At 42.0% G+C, this 22,305-nt stretch overlaps 4 protein-coding genes across 6 annotated transcripts; 1 reads left to right on the top strand and 3 right to left on the bottom strand.

Annotated features, from left to right (window-relative positions):
• Window positions 1-146: 146 nt before the first annotated feature.
• LOC306937929 (isocitrate dehydrogenase [NAD] subunit gamma, mitochondrial-like) lies at window positions 147-1,355 on the bottom strand (the record flags this gene model as incomplete). Its single annotated transcript, XM_079521955.1, has 1 exon — window positions 147-1,355. The coding sequence occupies one exon, from the start codon at window positions 1,353-1,355 to the stop codon at window positions 147-149; it is 1,209 nt and encodes a 402-aa protein (XP_079378081.1).
• Window positions 1,356-3,687: 2,332 nt separating this feature from the next.
• Window positions 3,688-10,137, bottom strand: cdca8 (cell division cycle associated 8). 3 transcript variants are annotated; one of them, XM_079522564.1, is made up of 11 exons: window positions 10,026-10,137; window positions 9,631-9,752; window positions 8,878-9,006; window positions 7,461-7,501; window positions 7,237-7,306; window positions 6,952-7,025; window positions 6,720-6,805; window positions 6,031-6,129; window positions 4,878-5,007; window positions 4,305-4,391; window positions 3,688-4,201 (listed from the first exon to the last, which is right to left on the bottom strand). In XM_079522564.1, exons 2-11 carry the CDS (start codon window positions 9,725-9,727, stop codon window positions 4,166-4,168), a joined length of 849 nt encoding a protein of 282 aa, XP_079378690.1. In that variant the 5' UTR covers window positions 9,728-9,752; window positions 10,026-10,137; the 3' UTR covers window positions 3,688-4,165. The 3 variants fall into 3 exon arrangements, with proteins under 3 accessions (XP_079378690.1, XP_079378689.1, XP_079378691.1); XM_079522563.1 differs by having other exon boundaries at window positions 6,952-7,028; window positions 9,631-9,749; XM_079522565.1 differs by having other exon boundaries at window positions 6,952-7,028; window positions 10,026-10,042.
• Window positions 10,138-11,014: 877 nt separating this feature from the next.
• Window positions 11,015-15,295, top strand: airim (AFG2 interacting ribosome maturation factor; the record flags this gene model as incomplete). Its single annotated transcript, XM_079521954.1, has 4 exons — window positions 11,015-11,442; window positions 12,648-12,827; window positions 13,417-13,532; window positions 15,255-15,295. Exons 1-4 carry the CDS (start codon window positions 11,174-11,176, stop codon window positions 15,293-15,295), a joined length of 606 nt encoding a protein of 201 aa, XP_079378080.1. The 5' UTR covers window positions 11,015-11,173.
• A 1,511-nt stretch (window positions 15,296-16,806) lies between these two features.
• cldn35 (claudin 35) lies at window positions 16,807-17,493 on the bottom strand (the record flags this gene model as incomplete). Its single annotated transcript, XM_079522318.1, has 1 exon — window positions 16,807-17,493. One exon carries the CDS (start codon window positions 17,491-17,493, stop codon window positions 16,807-16,809), a length of 687 nt encoding a protein of 228 aa, XP_079378444.1.
• Between the last annotated feature and the right edge of the window lie 4,812 nt (window positions 17,494-22,305).

The following is a 22,305-nucleotide window of genomic DNA, read 5'->3' as shown; positions in this document are numbered from 1 at the left end:
GTTTTGTAGTCTAGGCTAGCTGTCTGCCTTTCTTGTTAATCTTCTTTAATTTTCAACAAAGCTATAACTTAACTTGAAGACCTTCTTGGTCCTGTGAGGTCCACAAATGCCAGGGCCACATTCTTGCCAACCCTGTGACATTCTTGCTAACCCCCGTGGCCACCCCCCGCTAGGCCAGCGGTGAGCGGTCCCTGGCTTATCATCGTCTTGATGAACTGGACCACCTCTGACGTGGTGGCCTGACCCCCAAGGTCTGCCGTGTGTAACCTGGTTTCATTCATGGTGGTGAGGACTGCATTTCGGATCACATTGGCATAGTCATACAGCTTCAGGTGGTCCAGCATCATGCAGCTGGCCAACAGCATGGCAGTGGGATTAGCAATGTTTTTGTTTGCAACACTATTCCCAGTGCTCCTTGTGGCAGTTTCAAAGACAGCGTATTCGTGCCCGTAGTTAGCCCCTGGCACCAACCCAGGCCCTCCCACTAAACCGGCACACACATTGCTGACCACGTTCCCATACAGATTGGGCATCACCATAACATCAAACTGCTGTGGCTTGGACACCAGCTGCATGGTGGTGTTGTCCACAATCATGTCATCAAAGATGATGTCTGGGTAACCAGCAGCCACCTCCTTGCAGCACTGCAGGAACAAACCATCACCAAGCTTCATGATGTTGGCCTTGTGGACGGCAGTGACCCTGCGGCGACCCTTCTCCCTGGCCAAACGGAAAGCGTAGTCAGCAATCCTGAGGGAGTTAGCCCGGGTGATGATCTTAAGACTCTCCACTACCCCTGGCACAATCTCATGCTCCAGATTACTGTACTCTCCCTCTGTGTTTTCCCTGATGATCATGATGTCAATGTTCTTGTGGCGGGTCTGAACGCCAGGGAGGGACTGGCAGTGCATCACATATGCATACAAGTCAAGGCTGGTGCGAAGGAGATTATTTCTGGAGTTCACTGAAGGTGGCATGATATGATTTGTATCCAAGTTGCCTTTAAGAGCAACTCCATTACGGCGGATGGCATCAATGGCATCGTTAATGTCATCCTCAGGTGTCGAGGAACAGTTGACATTCACCACCTCAAAGTCTACTGGAACATGGCTGTACCGGAAAACGTCACAGATGTGATTAAACAACTCTGGGCCAATTCCACCCCCAGGGATGAGTGTGACTGTATGTCTGTCTCCATGTTTAACCGCATGAGTAATATATTCTCTAGTGTCTGTCACCTTCTCTCTATAATTCACAAAAGTTGATCCCAATACTTTAACCGTATTTCCCAGAGATCCAATCCAAAGAGGCTTAATTACTTTGGACAACGAGAGTGCAACATTGGACACAGCCATCATTGATTTGAAAGCAGGATGAGAAATCCATCCATCTATAAATCATCTTTACATACATGCATCTCTGTCCCTTTTATGTCCATATATGGTGAGTCACAAAGTCTGCCAAGCTGATTGGTTGAAACACTTGCCCATACATGGAGATCCCCAAACTCTCCAAAGCTGATTGGTTGAAACACTTTCCCCAAACTCTGAAGGTGACAAGTTGAAAACCCTGCCCAGTGCCCACATATGGAGATTCCATAGTGACATAATCACTATGACATAATACTGGCCTCCAAGTAACCTAATAACTACAGGTGAATCTTCAATGGCATTCTACAATTTCATTCGATTATGATTAACTTGTTTACGTTTCTATATTACAAGCATCGATCCTGTCCCTGCACATGGTTTTTGAGCGACATTATTTTGAAAGTGCATGTGCGCTTAACCATTCCTTCCAACATTAACGTCTTTAAAATGTAATTCAATTGTAAACCAAAATAATAAAAATCACACCAGTGTGAAGTGAGGGGAGCTCTTATCATCATCTCATTCTCAACCAATGGTACATCTCCCACACAATCACGCCGGCCAAATCACAATTTGCATCCTCACTTTTGTCTTCAATGTTTGTGTTTACACACAAACACTCAAAGCTGGACATAGAAGGGGTTAGCTCCCCTCAAACATTATGGCCCATTCAATCCTTAAACACAAAAGCTCAAAGATTATGCCCATATAAGGAGTGCTGTCAGCTGCAGATGCAGTAGACCCGTCCAGTGCCGGAACCTCAATTCTTATACCTATTGCATGTACTGAAGGGGCCTTACTCTGTTATGTTTAAAACGTATACATTGCACATGTCTCTGAAGTTGCATTTCCCAGTCCAGCCAATGACCTAAACAGGGTTTGACAGCTGATATCCTTCAAAGACATGACCAGTGTCTTTTTTAAATATGAATTATGTCTTTATGGCCATATAACAAATTTAATTTAATAGGGAAAGAACAGGTTAAAACTTTAGTTTTACGACAAGCAAAAAGCCAAACATGAGAATGGTTGGACAATAAACCATATTCATAAAACATGTTATTTGTAAATATTGCATGTATGAATTGTATCCTAGTCATACAGCCACCTTCTGTACATTTGCGATTTGCATAAGGTGGTAGCCAGTTATGCTACAAGAGAAACTGGCCCACAGGAGATGGTTGGATTTTATTTTTCAAACACGGAATGTGGAACCATGTAGGCCCAGCTGTAATAAAGTTACTCACTTATTTCTGTTGATAAATTGCTGTTTAAGTGGTAGGTTATTTATCATGTGTTCATGTTTCTTCTATAACTGAGAAGGAATGACACTATAGGCTACATATGTGCTCACTTGAAACCTATAACAAGTCTTTTCTCTGAAACTTCATCATGATACTTACAATACTATTGAAACATCTGCCCAATGGAAAAAAGCAGCCCTTTGTATTTTCAAAGCCACAGTAGTAAATATTAGATTTCCACTTGTGTTCCATCACAATTTCCTACATCTTTGGCTTTGGCTCACACATGCCATTCCCTTCTGAGACACTAGATGGAAGTGGTAATTCACCAAATGTATCCTTAGGATGGAGAATGATTTCTGCCAGCCAAGTGCTGAGAGACATGTCTGTACTGCCAACAATTTGTGGTAATTTCATTAGCACACTTTTAAACAGGGTGCAAGTGATATTTTGTTAAAGTGCAAAGCAGCTATTATGGCCCATGATCCCATAGTAATAATTAATATAGTGTTTGTTCAGCAACATAAGTCTCCTCAACTATCCAGCTGTTTAAAGGACCACTTCACCACTTTTCAACATCTATTCATATAATTGGTCCTCACTAATGTTCATGATAAAACACCACCATTTTTTCCTACTCAGTCTGTGTCTCATAGGAGGGCTTTGGGCAGTTCGGACACCCGTCCACCAGTGACATCATCATTAGGCAGATTTTTTTTTAAACAAGATTTGTTTTAAAATATATTTAGATTTTTATTATCGTGAGAACGATGGCTTCAACTTTTGCATTGCAACTTTTCAGGAAAAGAAAGTCTGCCGTTTCTATTAGCTTGGATTCACTATCGATGATGTCACTGGTGGACGGGTTTCTGAACTGCCCACAGCCTTCCTATGAGACACAGACTAGAGTAGAAAAAAATGGTGGTATTTTATCATGAACATTAGTTAGGACCAATTATAGGAAGAGAAGTTGAAAAGTGGTGAAGTGGTACTACCCAAGTACTACCCAAGTCCTACCCGAGTAAACAGAAAATATTTTACAGGATAAATGAAATGATTGAGCAAAAAAAATGTTTTTTGTAAAATCAAATTTAATGTAATAAACTGTGAGTCAAAAGAAATTTGAATGTGTCTTTCTGTGTCCATAACAAAATATACTACCAGAACAACTTTAACAAAACACTTAAACCAAAGAATATCACATCTTACTCCAAGCATAAAGATGCATGTAATTCTAGAAACTGCTAAGATGCAGCATATCTGCAGTATTTGTGTATGCAATATATACAGTATATACTGTATATGCACAGTACAGTGACACACATATACAGTATTACATAAATGATCATCTAATCTAAAATACATTCTTAAAATCAAAGAGTGAAAACTCCAACAAACCCAAAAGAATTCCAATAGCATTGGAATAGCATTTATATATACATATTTTAGTATAAAATGATAAAAGTATGAAATAATCTAAACAAATCTCAACAAAAACAAAGATGACCCTCACCGAACATGGCCAAAGGGGTTTGACTCTCTGCTAAACGCTCATTGAGATTGTCCACAGAATACTGCAAGCTGACTCTATGAGAAGAAAAACAATGTAAAAACAAATATTATGTTTGTGTCCCAGCATAATGCAATACATAGCTACAAAAAACGATGAAATTGAATACGTGTTCCATACCTGTAGCTGCTGAATACTCCTTAGAGCATTTTCATCCAGTGAAGATAAATCTATAGAGTCCATCTGACTTGCCAGAAGCTGAATGCACTAAAGTAGTTCAAAACAACACTCAGTTAGTTCAGTATTGTACATGGCAATGCCCCATTAATACTTGTGTGACTTGTGTCGTGTACCAAAAATAGCCCATCTACAAGCTCACAGCGCATCACATTGTAGATCAGATATTTTCAGTTTGCGACACCGCAAACTGAAAATATGAATCAGGATTGTACAACTACATACTTCCAAGGAGACGTTCCAATTGTCTCAATATCATATGACCCAAGAAATATTATATAAGCAATATCTGAATACATACATTACATACAATGGCCTCCTATCTTACATGAAAAAACAACTGCCTACAATGCTTACATGGTAGGCATCATAGAACTACCATGGCGTCATTGCTAGATGTGGATGGCAGTGTAGGCATCATTGTTAAATAAATAAACCAGTGGAATACAGAACCCTGGGAAAAGGCAGCTAATGCCTACGTATTGTATATTATGTAAATTACGCTTAAGTCAATACCTCTCCGTTGCCAATAGGGACGCTGATGACAACATCCTCAGTGGTGGGAGCCACAGGAGAGCCGTTGACAGAAATGCTGTAGACCCTTTCTTTGTGACGGGGAACTCTAACTGCAGGAGTCTTGGGAAGCCTGAGGGCAATAGGGAGATAAAAGTGAGCAATGTATCCATATCAGGGGTTTCAACAAGTCTGTTATTTCCTTGAAAGAAAAGGCACAAATATTCCCCATGGCATAGTAAATTGAACCACTAAGTGAATTTAATCAGTTGGCCCGTTTCAAATTAGTCAGGGGCATTAGCCGACAGTCCCTGCGTGTAGACACACCGATTAAATGGTGCATTTATATAGCGCTTTTATCCAATGTGCTTTACATAGACTGTGCATTACATTCACGGTCCATTCATACACCGATGGCGGAGGAAACCATGCAAGGCACTAACCTGCTCATTGGGAGCAATTAGGGGTTCAGCGTCTTGTACAAGGACACTTCGACAGTAACTCTGGGGGAGCCCAGGATCGAACTGGGAACCTTCCAGTTCCCGTGCGGCCGCTCTACTCCTGAGCCACTGCCGTCCCCCGGCCGATTACACAGCAAAGTGGCAAGCACTTTAAAGACGAACTAGAGCGTCGTCATTATTTACAAGGCTTCTCTGGCTTTGTCAGAGACGGTAACATCACCAATGCAGCAGGTTTCAAGTATAATGCATTACTACTAGTCTACTCCTCACCAGTCATCTCAGCTGTCAGCTCCTGAGCACAGCTTGAAAACAGCATGACAACGGTCTGCGACACGGATTGACTAATAGTTAGAAGCACCCCGGTAGTCAAAGAACAATCACTTTTTCAACCGGGATAAACTGCAGGTTTATCAGGGGCGACTGTGGCTCAGGAGGTAGAGCAGGTCGTCCAATGATCCGTGGGTCGGCGGTTCCATGAACCCCAAATTGCTCCGGATGTGCTGGTTGGTAGTGGTACATTGCATGGCTTCCGCCGCAATCGTATGAATGTGTGTGTGAATGGGTGAATGTAAACATGACACAAGCTCTCCACTCACATAGTGGGAGGTGTCTATTCAGGCTACACTTTTGTATTATTTGTAATTATTGAGACATATATACCCTCCCCCCCCAAATATAACCCACTAAACTCTTACCTAGGGTCAAATTTTGGAGTGATCAGTGGAGTAGCTCCTACGAATAAAGAAGAGTCCAGCATGTTCCTGGCAGGTGTAACCAAGGGCTTCCTGTTGGATCTGAACACAGATTCTTGTTAGCGTTGCAACAAACCAGAAAGACTTTTAGTTACGGACTTACCATTGATTGAATGGCACATGGTCAGACAATAAATTAACAAGCCGCCGTTTACTTTTTACATGATGGTCACAAACCCCCCAAACTGCATTTATATGTAAAACACGTAACTTTTTCTACATGCGTGAATCACATATTATCAAGACGTTTCACATTCCCGTCACAATACATTTTCTTGTTGAGATGCATTCAACTTCAACACAATACATTTGAGCGATTCAATTCGATCTGAGGTACATTATTATTATCATAATTCCAGTCAGCTCCTATTCCGTTTGCCAGAGAAGCTTGCAGCGTACAACTTGGAACATACATCCACACATTTTTAGAGTAGCAAATTATTTTTACGCCTGAGGAATCAATATTACTAATGAATTGCATTTTTATAGCGCTTAACTACTCCTCTAGACGCTAGACTACAGGAGTCGATATTGAGATTGCGCAAAGCAACAAAATCGTGGTAGAGGCTAGACCCCCCCCCCCCCCCCAAATATCACACTCAATACATTAGAAATATAGATATCAATCTTACCTTCTAACAGAGGTGTTCTGCTTGGTGACAGAGCGGGCTGCAGTTTTTTTAGCTGTAGTTCGAGGTGGCTTCTTTGCAGTTCTTCCCTGAATCGTGAAACACACAAACCGTTAAATCAACCACTGTCTATGGTAGAAATGCAGCTGCACATCTACTTCAACTTCATGTCTATAATATAGTACATATTGTTTTTGTTTGTTCTGTGTCTGGGCTTGTGGAAAACAGTAACCACCTTCTTCACTGTCACAGTGGGATTGTTCTCCTCATCCTCCGAGCTCGACTTGGTTGGGGCCTTTTTCTTGGATGCTGCTGGAAGACAAAATTCGAGCAAAAAACAATGCGCACACATGGTAAGTTTGTACATGATAGCCGTCAAAAGGATAAAACACAAAAAAGCTTGAGAGCTAAGCTTGTGTGTGTAAACTAGGTGTGCTGTATGATTAATATCAGCAGTATTACCAGTAATGGTCTCTTAGGACAGATGGGTGGATGAGTCAAGCGGCTGTACTGCACTTACTTTTCTTGACTGTTGGAGCGATGTCATGGACCACAGCCAGGACAGTATCAACCTTGGCAGCCACATCTCTCTGTAAACAGACAGGAGAGAAGCTAGATATGAAAATCACTGAATGTACCAAGGCATAGGTAACAGTGGTGGTTGTCCGCCTACACATGTGGTGCCGAAACAACTAAACAGACGGCACTGCATCTGGTTCTGTTCATTAAAACCACTGTTCTCACCGTTTCTTGATCCACTTCTTGTTCCTTGGCTTTCTCTGACCCTAAGAGAGAGGCAGATACCAAATAATGAATGCTAGTTTACTCACTTTAATGGGAGTGTCACTATTCAGATTTGATTTCACACTTCAATATTACAAACAAGAGCATGTCTCTAATCACCAATGCCCCTTCTGTACTTTCACCCACCACCACCACCACTCTCTACCAGCTCAGTGGCCTTGTGGTTAGAGTGCCCGGCCGTCCCAGGGACTGGGAGGTCGGATCGATCCCTGGCCGGGTCATATCAAAGACTCTGAAAAATGGGACCCAGTGCCTCCCTGCTTGGCACTTAGCATCAACGCTTGAATTGAGGGCAAGTCCCTGCGACATACTAGCATAATGTAGCATACATTAAGCTCTTTAAGACAAACCCATGTTATACTTCCCAAAGTCTCAGCTCTGAATGCCCGACCTCGCACACTCAGCATAATCCTTCTAGCAAGACAGCAGCTCGCTCTGACACTTTACATCGCTGGAACCAGTGGTTTTACCACCTGGATCTCACTCCGACTTGCTGTGACAAATTGATCATTGAATACGCAGACTAATCTTCTTTACAGTCCTGAAAACGTAGACTACACCATTGTCACTGCATTAAAAATGTTAGTAGTTATGTACATTTATCTTAACTGGTGTATTATCAAGTTTGATAAAGATCTTAACTGTTAAAATATTTGAATGTGTGTTTTTTGCATTTATAACGCAACAATATCTCAAAATCAAAAAATCAAATTGAATACACCGACACCACGCTAGACAGGAACGCCCAAAAACGTCACATCCGGTTTTAGCCTGGGGTAAGAATTTTCTATGGCTGCCAGTGCAACTTGGTCCAATCCTTAATCACATACGGACAAACATCTATGCCGATGCTATCTAACTTGCGGAGGTAGCGTGCCTTGTCCACGGGCAACAGATCTTTCAACGTATGGCATTGCAAATACGTTTGATAATCGCTACTCTGCTCAATATTGTTTTTAAAATGCCGCAAATTGCATTGCAGTAAACGAGAGCAAATCACAACTTCCCCCGGGGGTGGGCGGAGTCACAGTTTGAGGTGCTGATTACGCGCCGTGGTGTCAGTGTATAATGGATTTGGATCTGACAATCATGACGCTTCTGTTGGGGGGGGGGGGGGGGGTGGGGGGGGGGGGGGGGGTGGGGTGTGGGGGGGGGGGGGGGGGGGGGGGGGGGGGGGGGATTATGTCCCCCTGTTACCACTACTCCCTGCACAGCATGGGCATATATGCAGAGAAAAATATATGCACAAGGCACAAACTAAACTGGGGAACATGATGGCTCTTATTTTTTTTCAGGGCCTGTCCAATTCAAAAAATGTCAACATGATTTGTTCCAGATGAGCTTTGTGCATACTTACTGTAATATTCTAACCAGTTCATTTGTCTGATCTGCTTGGGAAGCTTGATCAGAGCCATGTCGTAAGCATTTTGGGATTTCCTCAGGAGGTCGCTTTTCTTCACTTTCAGCCTTTCAACTATAGCCTTCACTGTAGAAACAAAAACAACAACGGTTAGTAATTAATTATTACATTTCACATTCCTGGAATGTAGCTAGATATTGTTACACAATAACATTGGTTGTAATCAGGGGTCATCAATGTGTCCATACACAGACAAATGTCTGTGTATGGAAATGTCAGACAAGTGTCTGTGGCAAAACTTGTCCTTGTCCAAAAAAGAGAGAACAATGTACTTCTTATTTTGATCGTTAAGATGCAGCCTCCAGGTTTTCTTGATTTATTATGACACCATTAGGAGTTCGCCAGTACAACAGTGGTAAAAGGACCCATTGGTTCCATTTGTACACAATGGTCCATTTGGACCACCCTCAAGGAAACCTGAAAGTCCCCCAACCCACTTGGAGGACGTGTTTCTGGTAATATTTGTATGTCCTTGGCAAAAATATAATTTTGACAAAAATGTCCACCACAAACATGGCGATGAACCTAGCTCCTTTCGGAACCCTACGTTAAAGTTTCTGACATTTTGATGACTTTATGGTCCAAAGGAGCTCAACCCGGGGGGTCCGGAGACGGGCTACGATGAACCCTGCCTGTAATTATCATGTCATCGTTTCTAACGTCTGCGCAACAGAATGAGCTTCACGTTACCTTCGCCGTCGAAGTCCTGAAGGAAGGCTTCCACCTTCTTCATCTTGACGTCGTCGTGTTTTTTTTGTACTTTCGTGGTCCTTTTCCTTGGAGCCATGGCTGTGTGTATGGCGGAACGGCTGCTGACAAGACAATTGTGTTGTACAGTAACATTTAAATAACGCTTGGTAGTCACTCAGTTGGCACCCATACTCACTGCTGTTTAGTTAAACGTTAAACAGCTACCGTTAGCAACAGTAAGCTAACGCTATTAGAGGAGAAGTGGGCACGTTTGCTAGGCTAGCTGACTGAATTTTTCATATTCATTCCACCATAATCTGGCTGCATACACTGTGTCCTACATAAAATGGGAATGTACACAACCTTATATGTGGTCTGTATGTATGTTACCCTACCGTATTAATGTGTGTTTTGTGTTGTCTCGTCGTTTTGTTGCTACCGGACGGTGTCCCTCTGGGTTTAACGGCCTCACTGAAAAATGAACAGAATTTTTCGAATCTGTGGAGAGGGAGGAGCCAAGTTGACCGATCAGCCAAACAGGGCGCTTTGTTGAACTGCGCAACGGCGGACTTTCATTTCGACCAATCACAGCATAGAACGGCCGTGTTTACCAGTGGTGTAAAGTAATTTGTACTTTACTTGAGTATTTCTAATTTCCAGTACCTTTACTTCTACTCACACTACATCATGATCTCAGAGGCAGATGTTGATAATTATTATTACAAAACATACATTTACCACTTCAGCCATTTGAAAATAGCCGATCTACAAGCTGGGTGCGTTGATTGATTGATTGATTGATTGGAATTCAGTGCCCTTTGAGAGCGGTTTTGAAGGAGTCAAGGGATTCGCATGAAATGAAATGAAATGAAATGAAATGAAATGAAATCTATATTTACCCAGGGTATCTGGGCTAAGCTCAAGAACTTGTTTCCAGCCAGGCCCTGCTCATAGAACACATTTCATCGTAGTGGTTGATGCCTTGTTCAAGGGCATTTCAGCGGTGGTAATTTTAACGTGTCGGACGGCTGATTCGAACTGGGAACCTTCCGGTATCTAGACCGCGCCGCTATCCGTTCGGCCACCGCTGCCACATGTCTTAATGACTGTTGGTAGGGCGTTCCAAAAATGGTAGGGCGTTCGGAAATGGCGCACCAGAGCGCACTGGCAGTTTGTATTGCGCCATTTCCGAACGCACCCATTCTGGTAACAAAGGTATGTCTACGTTGCAGTATTGATACTTTTACTTAAGTGTACAAAATGTGAGTACTTTTTCCACCACTGATTTCGACCAATCATAGCATAGAACGGCCGTGTTTACATCACGAGACCGGAAGGCAGTGTACAGACCGAGAGCATCATGGCAGCAGTGTGACTTAATAAACCTTAAACAGACCTGATTTGTGAATACAACGTAGTTTGTGGAGAAGGAAGAAGTTGTAACAAATGAAAGACGTTTCGTATTACCAGGTCATTTTTATTTTGTTCATATGTGACTTGATCTGATGGCATTTGCTTGTGGAAACTGTTGTGAAACTTTAAAATGTCAAAGCCCGTGTTACTATCGCTTCACCAAAAATTGAGGGCGTGCTTTCAGTGTCTCCAAAGCAACCAGAAAGAGTGGAACACTGTACTGGCTGAATGCAGCCCGTTGGTCGTGTCTCTTGGAAACGTAGCAGAGCAGTTCAAAGCTCTTTCCAATGTCCAACTGTCCAGCACTCCGCTGAACTCCTTCCCTGATTTGCAAGAGCGATTGCACTTCAAGCTCGTCGAGGCAACGGAAATAATCTTGGACAAGCTCAATGAGAAAATGTGAGTAATGTATTTGATTCACAAGACTTTTAAACGCAATTAATGTGCATTATACATGTCCTTATCTGCAAGATTCAACCGTTATTACCCTTCAACTCAAACCCATTATGTAATAAGTTACATAATTAGTGTGGTTGCCCTAAAGGGCAACCAGACTATTGTAATTGTAACACTTTATTCTTTATTTACCTGGATTAGTCTTTTTTTTGATGTGCTACTCCTCCCACAGTTTTGACTGTACGCACTTGAGCCATATCTCAAATTGACCGGCTTCATCGGGAAGGTAGTGCTTGTATTTTTTTAAGAGAAATGTTGTATAGTTTAATTGATATGAATTTATTAGTGAATAGAATTTCCCCATTGACATGAATGGGAAAATGCGATTTTTCGCATTTTCTCACATTCAAGTATTTTTTCCTCAGAGACTGTAAGCACTATAGTTACAAAACTTGGAGGGTAGGTTCATAATAATTACTAAAATTAATCAACTTATAATCTTATCGGTCGGCCTCATGGTGGCGCTATAACAGCCCACTTTACATTTTGGCTTATAACTCTTGAACCGTAGGTTGTAAAATCAAAATAATTTTTTCCCTGATTTCCTTGAGTCATGACGCATCTCCTCATATAGGCCACGCCCATTTGCGTCATGATAGATTTTCCGCCATTTTGAATTTTCTCCAAAACACACTTTTTGCTCCTCCTCCTACAGATTTTGTCCAAATCTCACAAAAATTGGTACACATGATCTCTGGACCTTTCCGGTTAAAACACCATCGGCAGAATTTTGGTAGTGCGTATCGTTCGGCCGTAATCGTCGTCCGAAGTTAGTAGGAGGGGCCTACATCACAAAAAATGCCATAAATCACGAACGGAATGTCCAATCCATCCCAAATTTGAATCACATGTCGCGGGTGGTTCAATCAACCAAGTACCAAAAGCAATTCTATTTTCATCCATAGGGGGCGCCGCAAAGGCGAGAAATGTAACCGTTTGTCGCAAAAACATGATTTTTGGGGAATAAATCCCCTCCGAATTACTTACGCATGATCGCAGGGGTGACTGACATTGTAATTGGCTGGCAATATCAGTGGGAGGGGCATATGTAAGCCACTGCGGCAACCACACTTTGCAATTTTTTAAAATTGCGACCTTTCTAGTTACTACTGCTTTTCTCTCTCTCTCTCTCTCTCTCTCTCTGGCAGGGCTTCTCTCCAGTCTGTGAAGGATGCCACCAGTAACCAGGTGCATGGAGCCTTCCAGTTGTATGAGGAGAACACAGACAACCTGGACTTATCCACCTGCACCCAGAGATCTGCCACCACCCCGTCAGTAGCCGACATGATGGAGTGGCTGCAGGATGCAGAGCGATACTATCGGCAACAGTATCCTTATGCGAGATTGAGTGTATTACAGTATTACCCAGTCTCTAAAAAACATGGTTCCTCAGAAGAACTATAGATGCGTAGTAGATGCTAGGAATGGGTGATGTAAATCAGCAAATAGTCAGGGTCAAGTTTTCAGTAGAATTTGAAACCCTGTTGAAAGGATCAACACAAAGAGAAATATTATTTCTTTTCAATCATCATCATCATCACCTTTAGTTGAGGGCAAGCCCTCATTTTCAATGCAGCCTTTGAACTGACCGAAAGATGGTAGGGAGCTCAGTTTTAAAGAGTTTTGTCGTTCATTCCAGGATGTTGGGCCACTGACAGATGGATGTTGGGCCACTGACAGAGAAGGACTTTAGCAAGACAAGGTAGTTTCGAGATAGGTCTGTAATTATATAAATGTTGCTTGTCACCTCCCTTGTGCAGTGGGATTATATGTGCAAATTTTCAAATATTCTTGATGAAATTGAAATCTGCTCGGCAATAAGAGGTGCTGCTAACTTTAGGAAATAATGGGTCTAATTTGTCCTCCCCATTATCATTATTAATGAATTATTATTATCCTCAATCATATGTTCCGATTTCTGAGAAGGAAGACTCTGCTGCTGACCCTAAGCCATGATGACCTCTCTCTTCTGGAATCAGCCCCTAAGAGATGGGAGTCCTTGCAGTCACCCAGTGGAGATGAGATGATCACTGGTGAGACCTCATCATACAGGGTTGTTGTTACGCAGATTAAGGCTGGGCGATATGGGCAAAATAAAAGAAATCTCAAGAAAATTCTCAAGTCTTGAGAAACCCTGGATGCGCAAAACGTTGTTTGGTTACAATAAAGAGAAGATGGGGAGCAAACATATCGCGTGCGGACAAAATTACCTTTTTTCTTCATTTGATCATTTTTGGGTCCATCACCATATCTAAAAATCACACCCGTGTGAAGTGAGGGGCGCTCTTATCATCTTACAACATCAAGGAGGATGAGGATATGATTAGGTGATGTAATGATGATGTAAAACAAACAGTGTCAAAGCAAACATTAAATTCTCTTTATTGTTAATGTGATTTAATGTTTGTTAGGGACAAAACAAACATTAATTTCTCTTCATTGTCAATGGCGTTTTTAAAACAAACATTGAACTAAAACAAATATTAACCTATAGAAGGGGGCTAGCGCCCCTCAAAAACTGGGGATGTGCATATCTTATTCCTTTTTTGCACAAATATCACTATTTTTACCAAATGACCGTGATATTGTGACCATTTACTATGAAAACCTGCATCTGCCGTCTGTTTGTCACACCTCCATATATGGTTGCCAAATGCCAATCCATCACACCTTGTGACATCATGGAGACCCTTAGATCTCCATATATGGATCTGACCACGTGACATCATGGAGACCCTTAACCTCTTAAACCACAGGGGGGTCCAGGGGGAAAATCTGCAACATCGTAGTTGGAACCGGAGATCGATTGGGTCTCCATTGACCCGCTGAGCGCTGTTCAGAGGCTCATTGCCTCATTGCCCGCGGGAGCAATGAGGCTCAAGTTAACGCCTCCATATATGGTCACGCCACCATATATGGCCATCTCCATATATGAAGATCATGACAATGACCTCATCTAACCCTGAATAACCATACATGGAGAAGACTGGATCATCACCTAGATCTGCATATATGGAGCCGGCCAGCAACTCTACATCTGACCTCAAACCCTTAGATCTCCATATATGGAGCTGACCTGTTCTGACATTCCATATGTTGATCCTTCCCCACCCGACATTCCTGTTCTGACATTCCATATGTTGATCTGACCTCGTCAAACCCTGTACATTCAAGACACGCTCCATATATGATTATATGGCCAGTACAGAATTCATTCCATATGTTGATCTGACTGCCCACGCCAAAGCACCAGCGCTCACCCAGCAGTCTGCCGTCACGCAGGCTGATGCGTGCACGCAACCTTGCCCTTTAGGGCGTCTTACTGGTATCATAATATGATATTATCTTTTCAAACATAACCAAAAATAAAAAATATCGAATCTACAAGCTCACAACACATATCGCAACGCATTGTGTTGTATGGGTTAGGTATTTTAGCTTTAAAAAAAAATGTCTTTGAAAGTATAAAATAAGGCTTAAGTGATTAATACTATTAAAAGTCAACACTTGTCATATCACGATTATATATTAATTCAAATCGTTCCTGTGGAAAAGACGACTTACTTACGCTTACAAAAAAGTGTGCTCACATGACATCAGCTCTGATGTAATGTTACTTCTTTTATGTTTTCAGAATTTCTGAAAAACATTTAGTTTTGAATAACTTGGCGTTAATTTAACACTTGTGTATGTTTTCCATCTTGTATGAAGATTAAGATTAAATGTGAACTAATTACTATCGTGTCTCGTTTCAGATGTACTCTTCAAAGTGTCCCTTTTCATGGAGTCACAATGAAGAAAGAAAAAGAGACTGAATTGCCTTTCTATGAAGTGGTTAAACGGTACAGGAGCAGAAATCCTGATAAAGAAGGATAAACCGATCCGGACATACTGGATGTATGTGTATTAGTTGTATGTAATGGACCCTTTACAGAAGCCACACCACACCACTTACTCAAGTAAAATGTGAGCCTTCCTTGTGTAAGCCTTGTCAAAGGGCACCTACGGATGGCTGCAATTCGAAACTGGCCCCCGTAAAATCTGAATCCCTCATACACGGACGCAAGGACAACACAAGAGACGGCCGCGGCCACACAGCCAACTCAAGGTACGGCCACGGAGCCGACTTGGGGACCCAACGCAAGGGAAACACAAGAGACGGTCACGGCCACACAGCCAACTCAAGGTACGGCCACGGAGCCGACTTGGGGACCCAACGCAGCTCCTCCAAGGCAAACAAAAAAGGAACGGAGCTGAACGTGAATCCCCCCCCCCTTTTTTCCCTCACTGTATATGTTTCTTTTCCCTTTTTACCTCCATTATGATGAATTCCTGTTCTGTTCTTTGTCTATATAGAAGTGTCTATTTGTACGTCTCTAAATGTTTTGATGAATTGAACATGGTGGACCCTGTTGGAAACAAGTGTAATGCTTAATTGGGTCGTCCACTCACAGTTAACAGCCTTTGTATTGAGTTTGTGCTCGAAATGTACTGTAATTCTGCAAACTGTTAATAAATATTTCAATCAATCAAAAAGCCTATTTTTACAAAACCATTTTGCCCCAACAACACTAGGGAAATGGAAGACAAAAATGAACAATCACTTTGATTTTATGAACCCATTAATCATTTTTATTCTACTGGATTTATTGCCTTTTTGAATACAGCTCAAACATGGACTATGTTTTTGAGGAAATGCAATAAGATGTAAGAAACATAATCATTAAAACACACATTTTATTCTTAAACAGTTTTGATTCATGCAATTTCAACCAAGTTTAATGTTGGAAATGTGACAGGCAGTGTCATTGCCATACGAAAATAACTATGAAATCACTACAATCTTCAACACAAGCAAACATGACGGTGATACATGTAAAATGTTTGTTGACCTACTGACCTATAATATCACAATGATATTTCCTCATGTTGCACAAAATAGGCAGGACATCATTTCTTTATTACACTGCAAGTAATGGCCGAATATCAAATTAAATATTGTATAAAGGTTGTGATGTACTGGAGACAATTCAGAAAAATATTAAGAGGTAAATCTACAAAAAGAATAAGCAAATTGTTCAATAAATAAATATGATCTGACCTCATCAAAAGTGGATTTCCACTTAATTCATAGACCACTTAAATTCACAAGGTTTAAACTACAGACAGGTAAATGCTGAGAACAATTGCAATTCAATAGTCCAACTCAATGCCCACCCCACTCATCTTTAGTGTTCTTTCATCTTTTTGCTTTGTTCTTCTACGGCCATCTTTCCTGCTTCCACAGCTTCAAACTTCCTTTCCTCTCTACACGTATTCCTTCATAGGCAGACTGTTGGATGAAATGGGCTTTGGGGGATCTTGTTGCGGTGAATTAGCAAAGCTTCGGCCTATGTACCCTCTTCTGTACCCAGCAGCCCTTTCCTGCATGTGCGGGCAGGTGCTGCTCAGCACAGCTCCACTGATCATAAGGATAACCGAAGCAGCCCAGCCCAAATAGATCGCTTGACCAAGCTCTCGTTTGTGCATTAGGGGCACATTAGGGTTGTAGAAGTCCTGGACCACTGTATTAGCGGTCCAGGAAACCGGCACCAGAACACACAGGCCTGTCAGAATGAACAGAACCCCTCCGGAGAGCGCAATGCCAGCCTTGGCCCGGCGGTCATCCCCGGCACAGGTTGTGCACTTCATGCCACAGCAGGACACAGTGCAGGAGAGCCAGCCCAGGAAAATGGCCACACACATGAGGGCGCGGGCAGCCTGGATGTCTGGAGGCAAGGCCAGCATTGAGTCGTAGGTCTTACACTGCATATGGCCAGTGGTCTGGTAGATGCAGTTCATCCAGATGCCTTCCCATTTGATTTCAGAGGTGAGGATATTGCTGCCGATGAAGGCGGAGACCTTCCACTGTGGTAGGGCCGTCACTGTGATTGCCATGATCCAGCCAGTGACTGCACAGGTAAAGCTAATCAGCTGCATGCCAGTGTTCACCATGATAACTATTGTACTTTCTCTACCCCTAAAATAAGTGTTCTCAAGATGAATAGTCTGTGAAACACTATGCTTTTCTTTTAATCAATTAAACTGTCAACAATCAACAAACTTTTGATACGCAAGATAAAATCCTACATACAAAACATGCCACAGAACATTTTCTTTGCTCCGTCAAACTGCAGTGTCCAGATGGTTCTATTATTTTACCTGTTCTAGGCTACCAGCTTCTTAAGATCCTGGCCTTAATGTCGCGGTGCAGGTCACTCTCTTCTGTCAGCATCCACTATACTACGTTTTTTCTATTCAGCAGGTTTTTCAAATGTAACACACTTTCCATTCCATATCATTCATACCAAGTCTCCTTTCATTGTTTTCAGGTGGTAACCTCTTTCTTCCCCTCCTCATATAGCATCAGTCTTTTCCGAATGCCCAGAAGCTCACACACTTTCTCCTTCTTACCCTTTCTGAGTTTGAGATGATGAATTATTGACTAGCCAATACCTGTGCAGCCACCTGTGGCAGCCCACCAACACTGGCTTGATCAGCTATGAAAAATGGCACCACTGAGGCCTATGATGTTTGTGGGTTGAATGAATCTCATCCAACTTTTATTTTAGGCAGGTCCTGTAGTTTGAACCCAACTCGAACCCAGCCGGATCTGGATCTGGGTTGATTGTGGGTGTCAGTTTCTTACTCTGGTTCGGTGTAGCCTTACCTAGATCAGTTAGACTGATAGAACCTGATACTTGGACTCTGTGCCACTCTGATACAGCGCTGGATGGTCACGGCAAGAGTAAAATATTGATTCTAGATTAAACAAAACGCTAAACTACTTTATACCTTTCATTGTAAATTAACCACACAATCCTCATTTTAGTCCTCCAGGTGTAAAGATTAGAGATCCACGGGAGATTGACCAAACACAGATGTTTTAGTCAGCCATGGAAACAGTCAACGAATCAATAAAAGGACGTAATTCCAGTTGCAAATCTGTACATGTCCCTCCAAAAAAAAGATCCAGCTTCAGTCACAGCTCCACCTGTGTGCAGAATGACTTGGTTTCAGCAGACGCAATGCTAGTCCATATCTCCGAAAGCTCACTCTTCCAGGACGAAAGAAAGCGAACAGACCTCATCATCAGGCATGGCTGCTGCCATGTTCAAGTGGCTTCTTGCTAGGATAAGCACAATGGAGGTCCAAGCCTTGACAAGGCCACTTCAGACTCAATCTAAGGCACAGCCGTCGTCGCCCGTCCTGCCCCTCTCTGAACTCAGCGGCGCCCAATTGGGTCAATCCAGCCCAAGTTGGGGTATGGATGGCAAACAGAGCCACTTGGTCTGACTAATGGATAGATAGAGCATCAGGTTGGTCCCTCCCATCTTCAGAAACCCTGTTTACACTGACCCTTTGAGAGCTGCACTGCCTGGAAAGAGAGATAGAGGGAGGGAGAGAGTGAAAGAGCGATAGAACAAAGGATGGAAGGACAGCTATAGAGAAAGAGCGGTGTCTGTAGGTGGATCATAACACAAAGACAATCTGGGGGCCTCTACAATGGACATGCACTGCCTCATTCCATGCAGCGCACACTCTAAACCAGTTACAAAAATCTGCTTTCACGCACCCCTTTTTGTCTGGCACTGTTGTGAATGGCAGAAACAGCTTACAAGGGGAGCAAAGGTGGAGTTTTTTTGTTTTGTTTTGTTTTGTTACAATGAACCAGGTCACAATGTTGTAAACCACAGGAGAAATACGCAGGTACAAAGTCATTCCCATTGCCCAATGTTCGACTGAGGGCAAGTGCCATATAGACAGTGATTACATAATTATTTTAATTTCTTCAGATAAATCAGAATCTGAAATCATAATATGAAATAAAGACGATAGTAATAAAGAAAATATTAAGAAAAAAAATCCATCTAATCTGAAAAGTGACCCTCGATCTCTTGAACCACAGCGTGTGTGTGGGTGTGTGTTGATGAATTAAATATTATGGCAACAAGATCTGTGGTTCAGGTTTCTTTCCTTGTGTAGCCTCCTCTCTCCTCGGTAACGGTGGTCATGACAACAGGCTGGGACACAGGAAATGCGAGAGGAGCAGAAATGATACACAAAGGGGGAATGAGGAGAGAGCGTGACACATACCAATGATGCCATTCCAGTCTGAATGCAGGAAGAGACTGGTATATAATCTATACAGTATTTCATGTAAGTGAGGATTGTTGTGAAATTCCTATACTGTAAACATGCAGCCCAAATATTGAGTTTTGTTTACAGTAGTATGTTACATTAGTGTCAATGGGAGATTGGGTCGGGCATGGGCATTTTTAATAGTGAATTTAAAAACACACATACACACAACACAAATGCAATACACTAGCTATATGACCTCCATTGGTTACTGTGATATAGTTCTTACATTATTTAGAGTCCCATTTGAAAACATGTCACTTTTGTTACTGGGGAAAGTCACACTACAGTAGAATCAGAATCAGCTTTATTGTCACATCAAGTAAAAAGTGGGTGAAATTCGTTTTTGTGCATAGTTCTCGTGTAATTTTTTCCAAGAAAACAAAGAAAGGGAAGAAGGGGGGGGGGGGAGGGGGGGGGGGGGGGGGGGTAAGGAGATCAAGTATTAGATTTGAACTAGAACAGTACAGATATTTTAATTGTTTATGGCATAAACAGTTAATTGTTATAGCTTGAAACGTCTCAACACTTATAACATAATGGTTAATGCTGAATATGCTGAACATTAAAATAAACTCATTATCATTGCTGTCAGTGCTTAAGTTTTGTTGTTTTACTGATTCTAAGAACCTAAGAACTGCTTTTTTCAACTGTTCATTTCTGTCAAATTGTTATATATATTTTCAGGCCTTTTTGAATACCCGTCTTGGACAGGGTTCACTCTAAAAGATGTTTTTTTTAAAAACCCACATTAGTATACTTAAACTTAAAATGTGACACATCTCTATATCTTCCCCCGACCAACAAGTCAAAACAAAAATCTGCTAGCCTAAGACTGGTCAACACAATGAAGAAATGGACCAGAGAAGCCATGGTCAAGCTGCAGGCTTGCTTTGACTGTACTGGAGTTTGTCTTTAAACTTGTAGCTCACTGATATTGTGACTAGCGGTGCAAACAGTCAAATTAATTTATTTAATCGATTATAAAAAAAAGTATCGAATGTTAATCAAATACTTGATTTTGGGGCGGCAATATATATTTTCTTCTTAAAAAAACAACCTTTGAGGACCATTTGTCACCTATAAAATTTGTATACCGTAAGACTCATCACTAATGACCTGAATGTGTTGTGTAACCACCCTGCTGGGAAGTGAAACGATAGTGTTTCATAGCCTCCTGTCTGAAAGTGTCTCCTGTCTCCACACTGGTCACGGTCATGTGAACAAATGCAAATGAACAAAGTCTCTACAATTTTACCTCAAAAAACCTGGATTGCATATTTGAACGACTACAGGCCAGTTGATTTGACCTCTGTGGCCATGAAGTCCTTCGAGACAGTACAGACCCTCCTCCTGGACCACAATGGAAATAAGTCAAACGACTTTGTTGTGTTCATCATATCCTTGACGTTTCTCTGATGAACATGTAACATTGTTTTTCTTTTACGATGTCTAAAAAAATAAAAGATCCACCTACTGGATTACCTGCAGTTTGCCTATCGTGGGCTGTAGACAATGAGATTAAACTGCATCCATCAGCCCCTGACTGACATTTGTAACAATCTTGTTTGGGGACTTGAGCCCGGCATTCATCACCTTCACCCTAGAACTGCTTCACTCAAACCTCTGCCAACGAACTCACTATACCTGCCTCCACCTGTCAGTGGATCATCAACTTCCCAATAGGCAGGAGGAAAATGTGGTTAATGAAACTCATATTCAGTTGCTTGACAATCAGCACCGTTCCCCCCGTGTTTGTGTGCTCTTCTTACATGATTTACTTCACCCCCAAGAGCCCACCGTTAAGCTCCTGAAGTTTTCAGACAATTTAATGGTCTCATACGGGACACTGGGACAGTGATGACTGCGGACAAACACAAAGTTGAATGGCTTGTCCTCTTGTGGTGACACACTGGTGACACACTAGTCACTCACATAGGCCTGCCTACATACATACATACATACATAACAAAACCTGAGTCATAAGTAAGTATACACTTACAGTTAAACACTGATGAAGGCAAGAGTGCCAAGACACACAAAACAGAAGGGAAAAAGGCCTTGCCCTAAACCCTAGAGGACGTACTTCCTGTGCCAACCAGAGGAAGTTTCAACACGGGGGGGTCAGTCTTCACCAGTCTGATTGACTCTGCTGACAAGCAGGACATGAACCGGCTACACCATCAGGACTTCGATCTATCCTTCTTTCCACACGCCATCACACCAACAACTCTTCAACAGTGCACATGTAATGAATGTCTGTCATCGTTGACAACCTCACATTGTGTAATAATTCTAGAATCCAATAAAAAAATATATCTGGGCCAACTTTGGAGTAGTTTTACCACAATACATTAGCACACATGAAATGTTTGTTGCTGCTGTTATGTATGCACAAATGAGATTTACTGTTAACCAGAACAAGAAGTGTCAGAATCCAGTGAACCCATTTCCCTTTGGCAGAGTATGCCACCTAGTGACACAAATGAACTGGTTCCTCCGTTATATTAAACATTAGAGGCCACTGGCCACCATTCTTAATATCAATTAAATACAAAATGTCCTGTGTATCATACCGTCATGACAAACAACATTCACAGATCAATGAAGAGAACACACTTCTGC

Source organism: Electrona antarctica, assembly GCF_951216825.1.
Source record: "Electrona antarctica genome assembly, chromosome: 15".
Lineage (NCBI taxonomy): Eukaryota > Metazoa > Chordata > Actinopteri > Myctophiformes > Myctophidae > Electrona > Electrona antarctica.
This window is presented reverse-complemented; position numbering and strand designations above follow the sequence as displayed.

Bases quoted from the DNA above. Each gene is read 5' to 3' on its own strand.
- cdca8 (XM_079522563.1), bottom strand. From the start codon at position 9,727: ATGGCTCCAAGGAAAAGGACCACGAAAGTACAAAAAAAACACGACGAC. The intron at 6,806-6,951 runs GTGGTTACTGTT...TTCACGATTCAG, and splicing joins CCACTGTGACAGTGAAGAAG to GGAAGAACTGCAAAGAAGCC. The intron at 4,392-4,877 runs GTATTGACTTAA...GAACTACTTTAG, and splicing joins TCCCTATTGGCAACGGAGAG to TGCATTCAGCTTCTGGCAAG.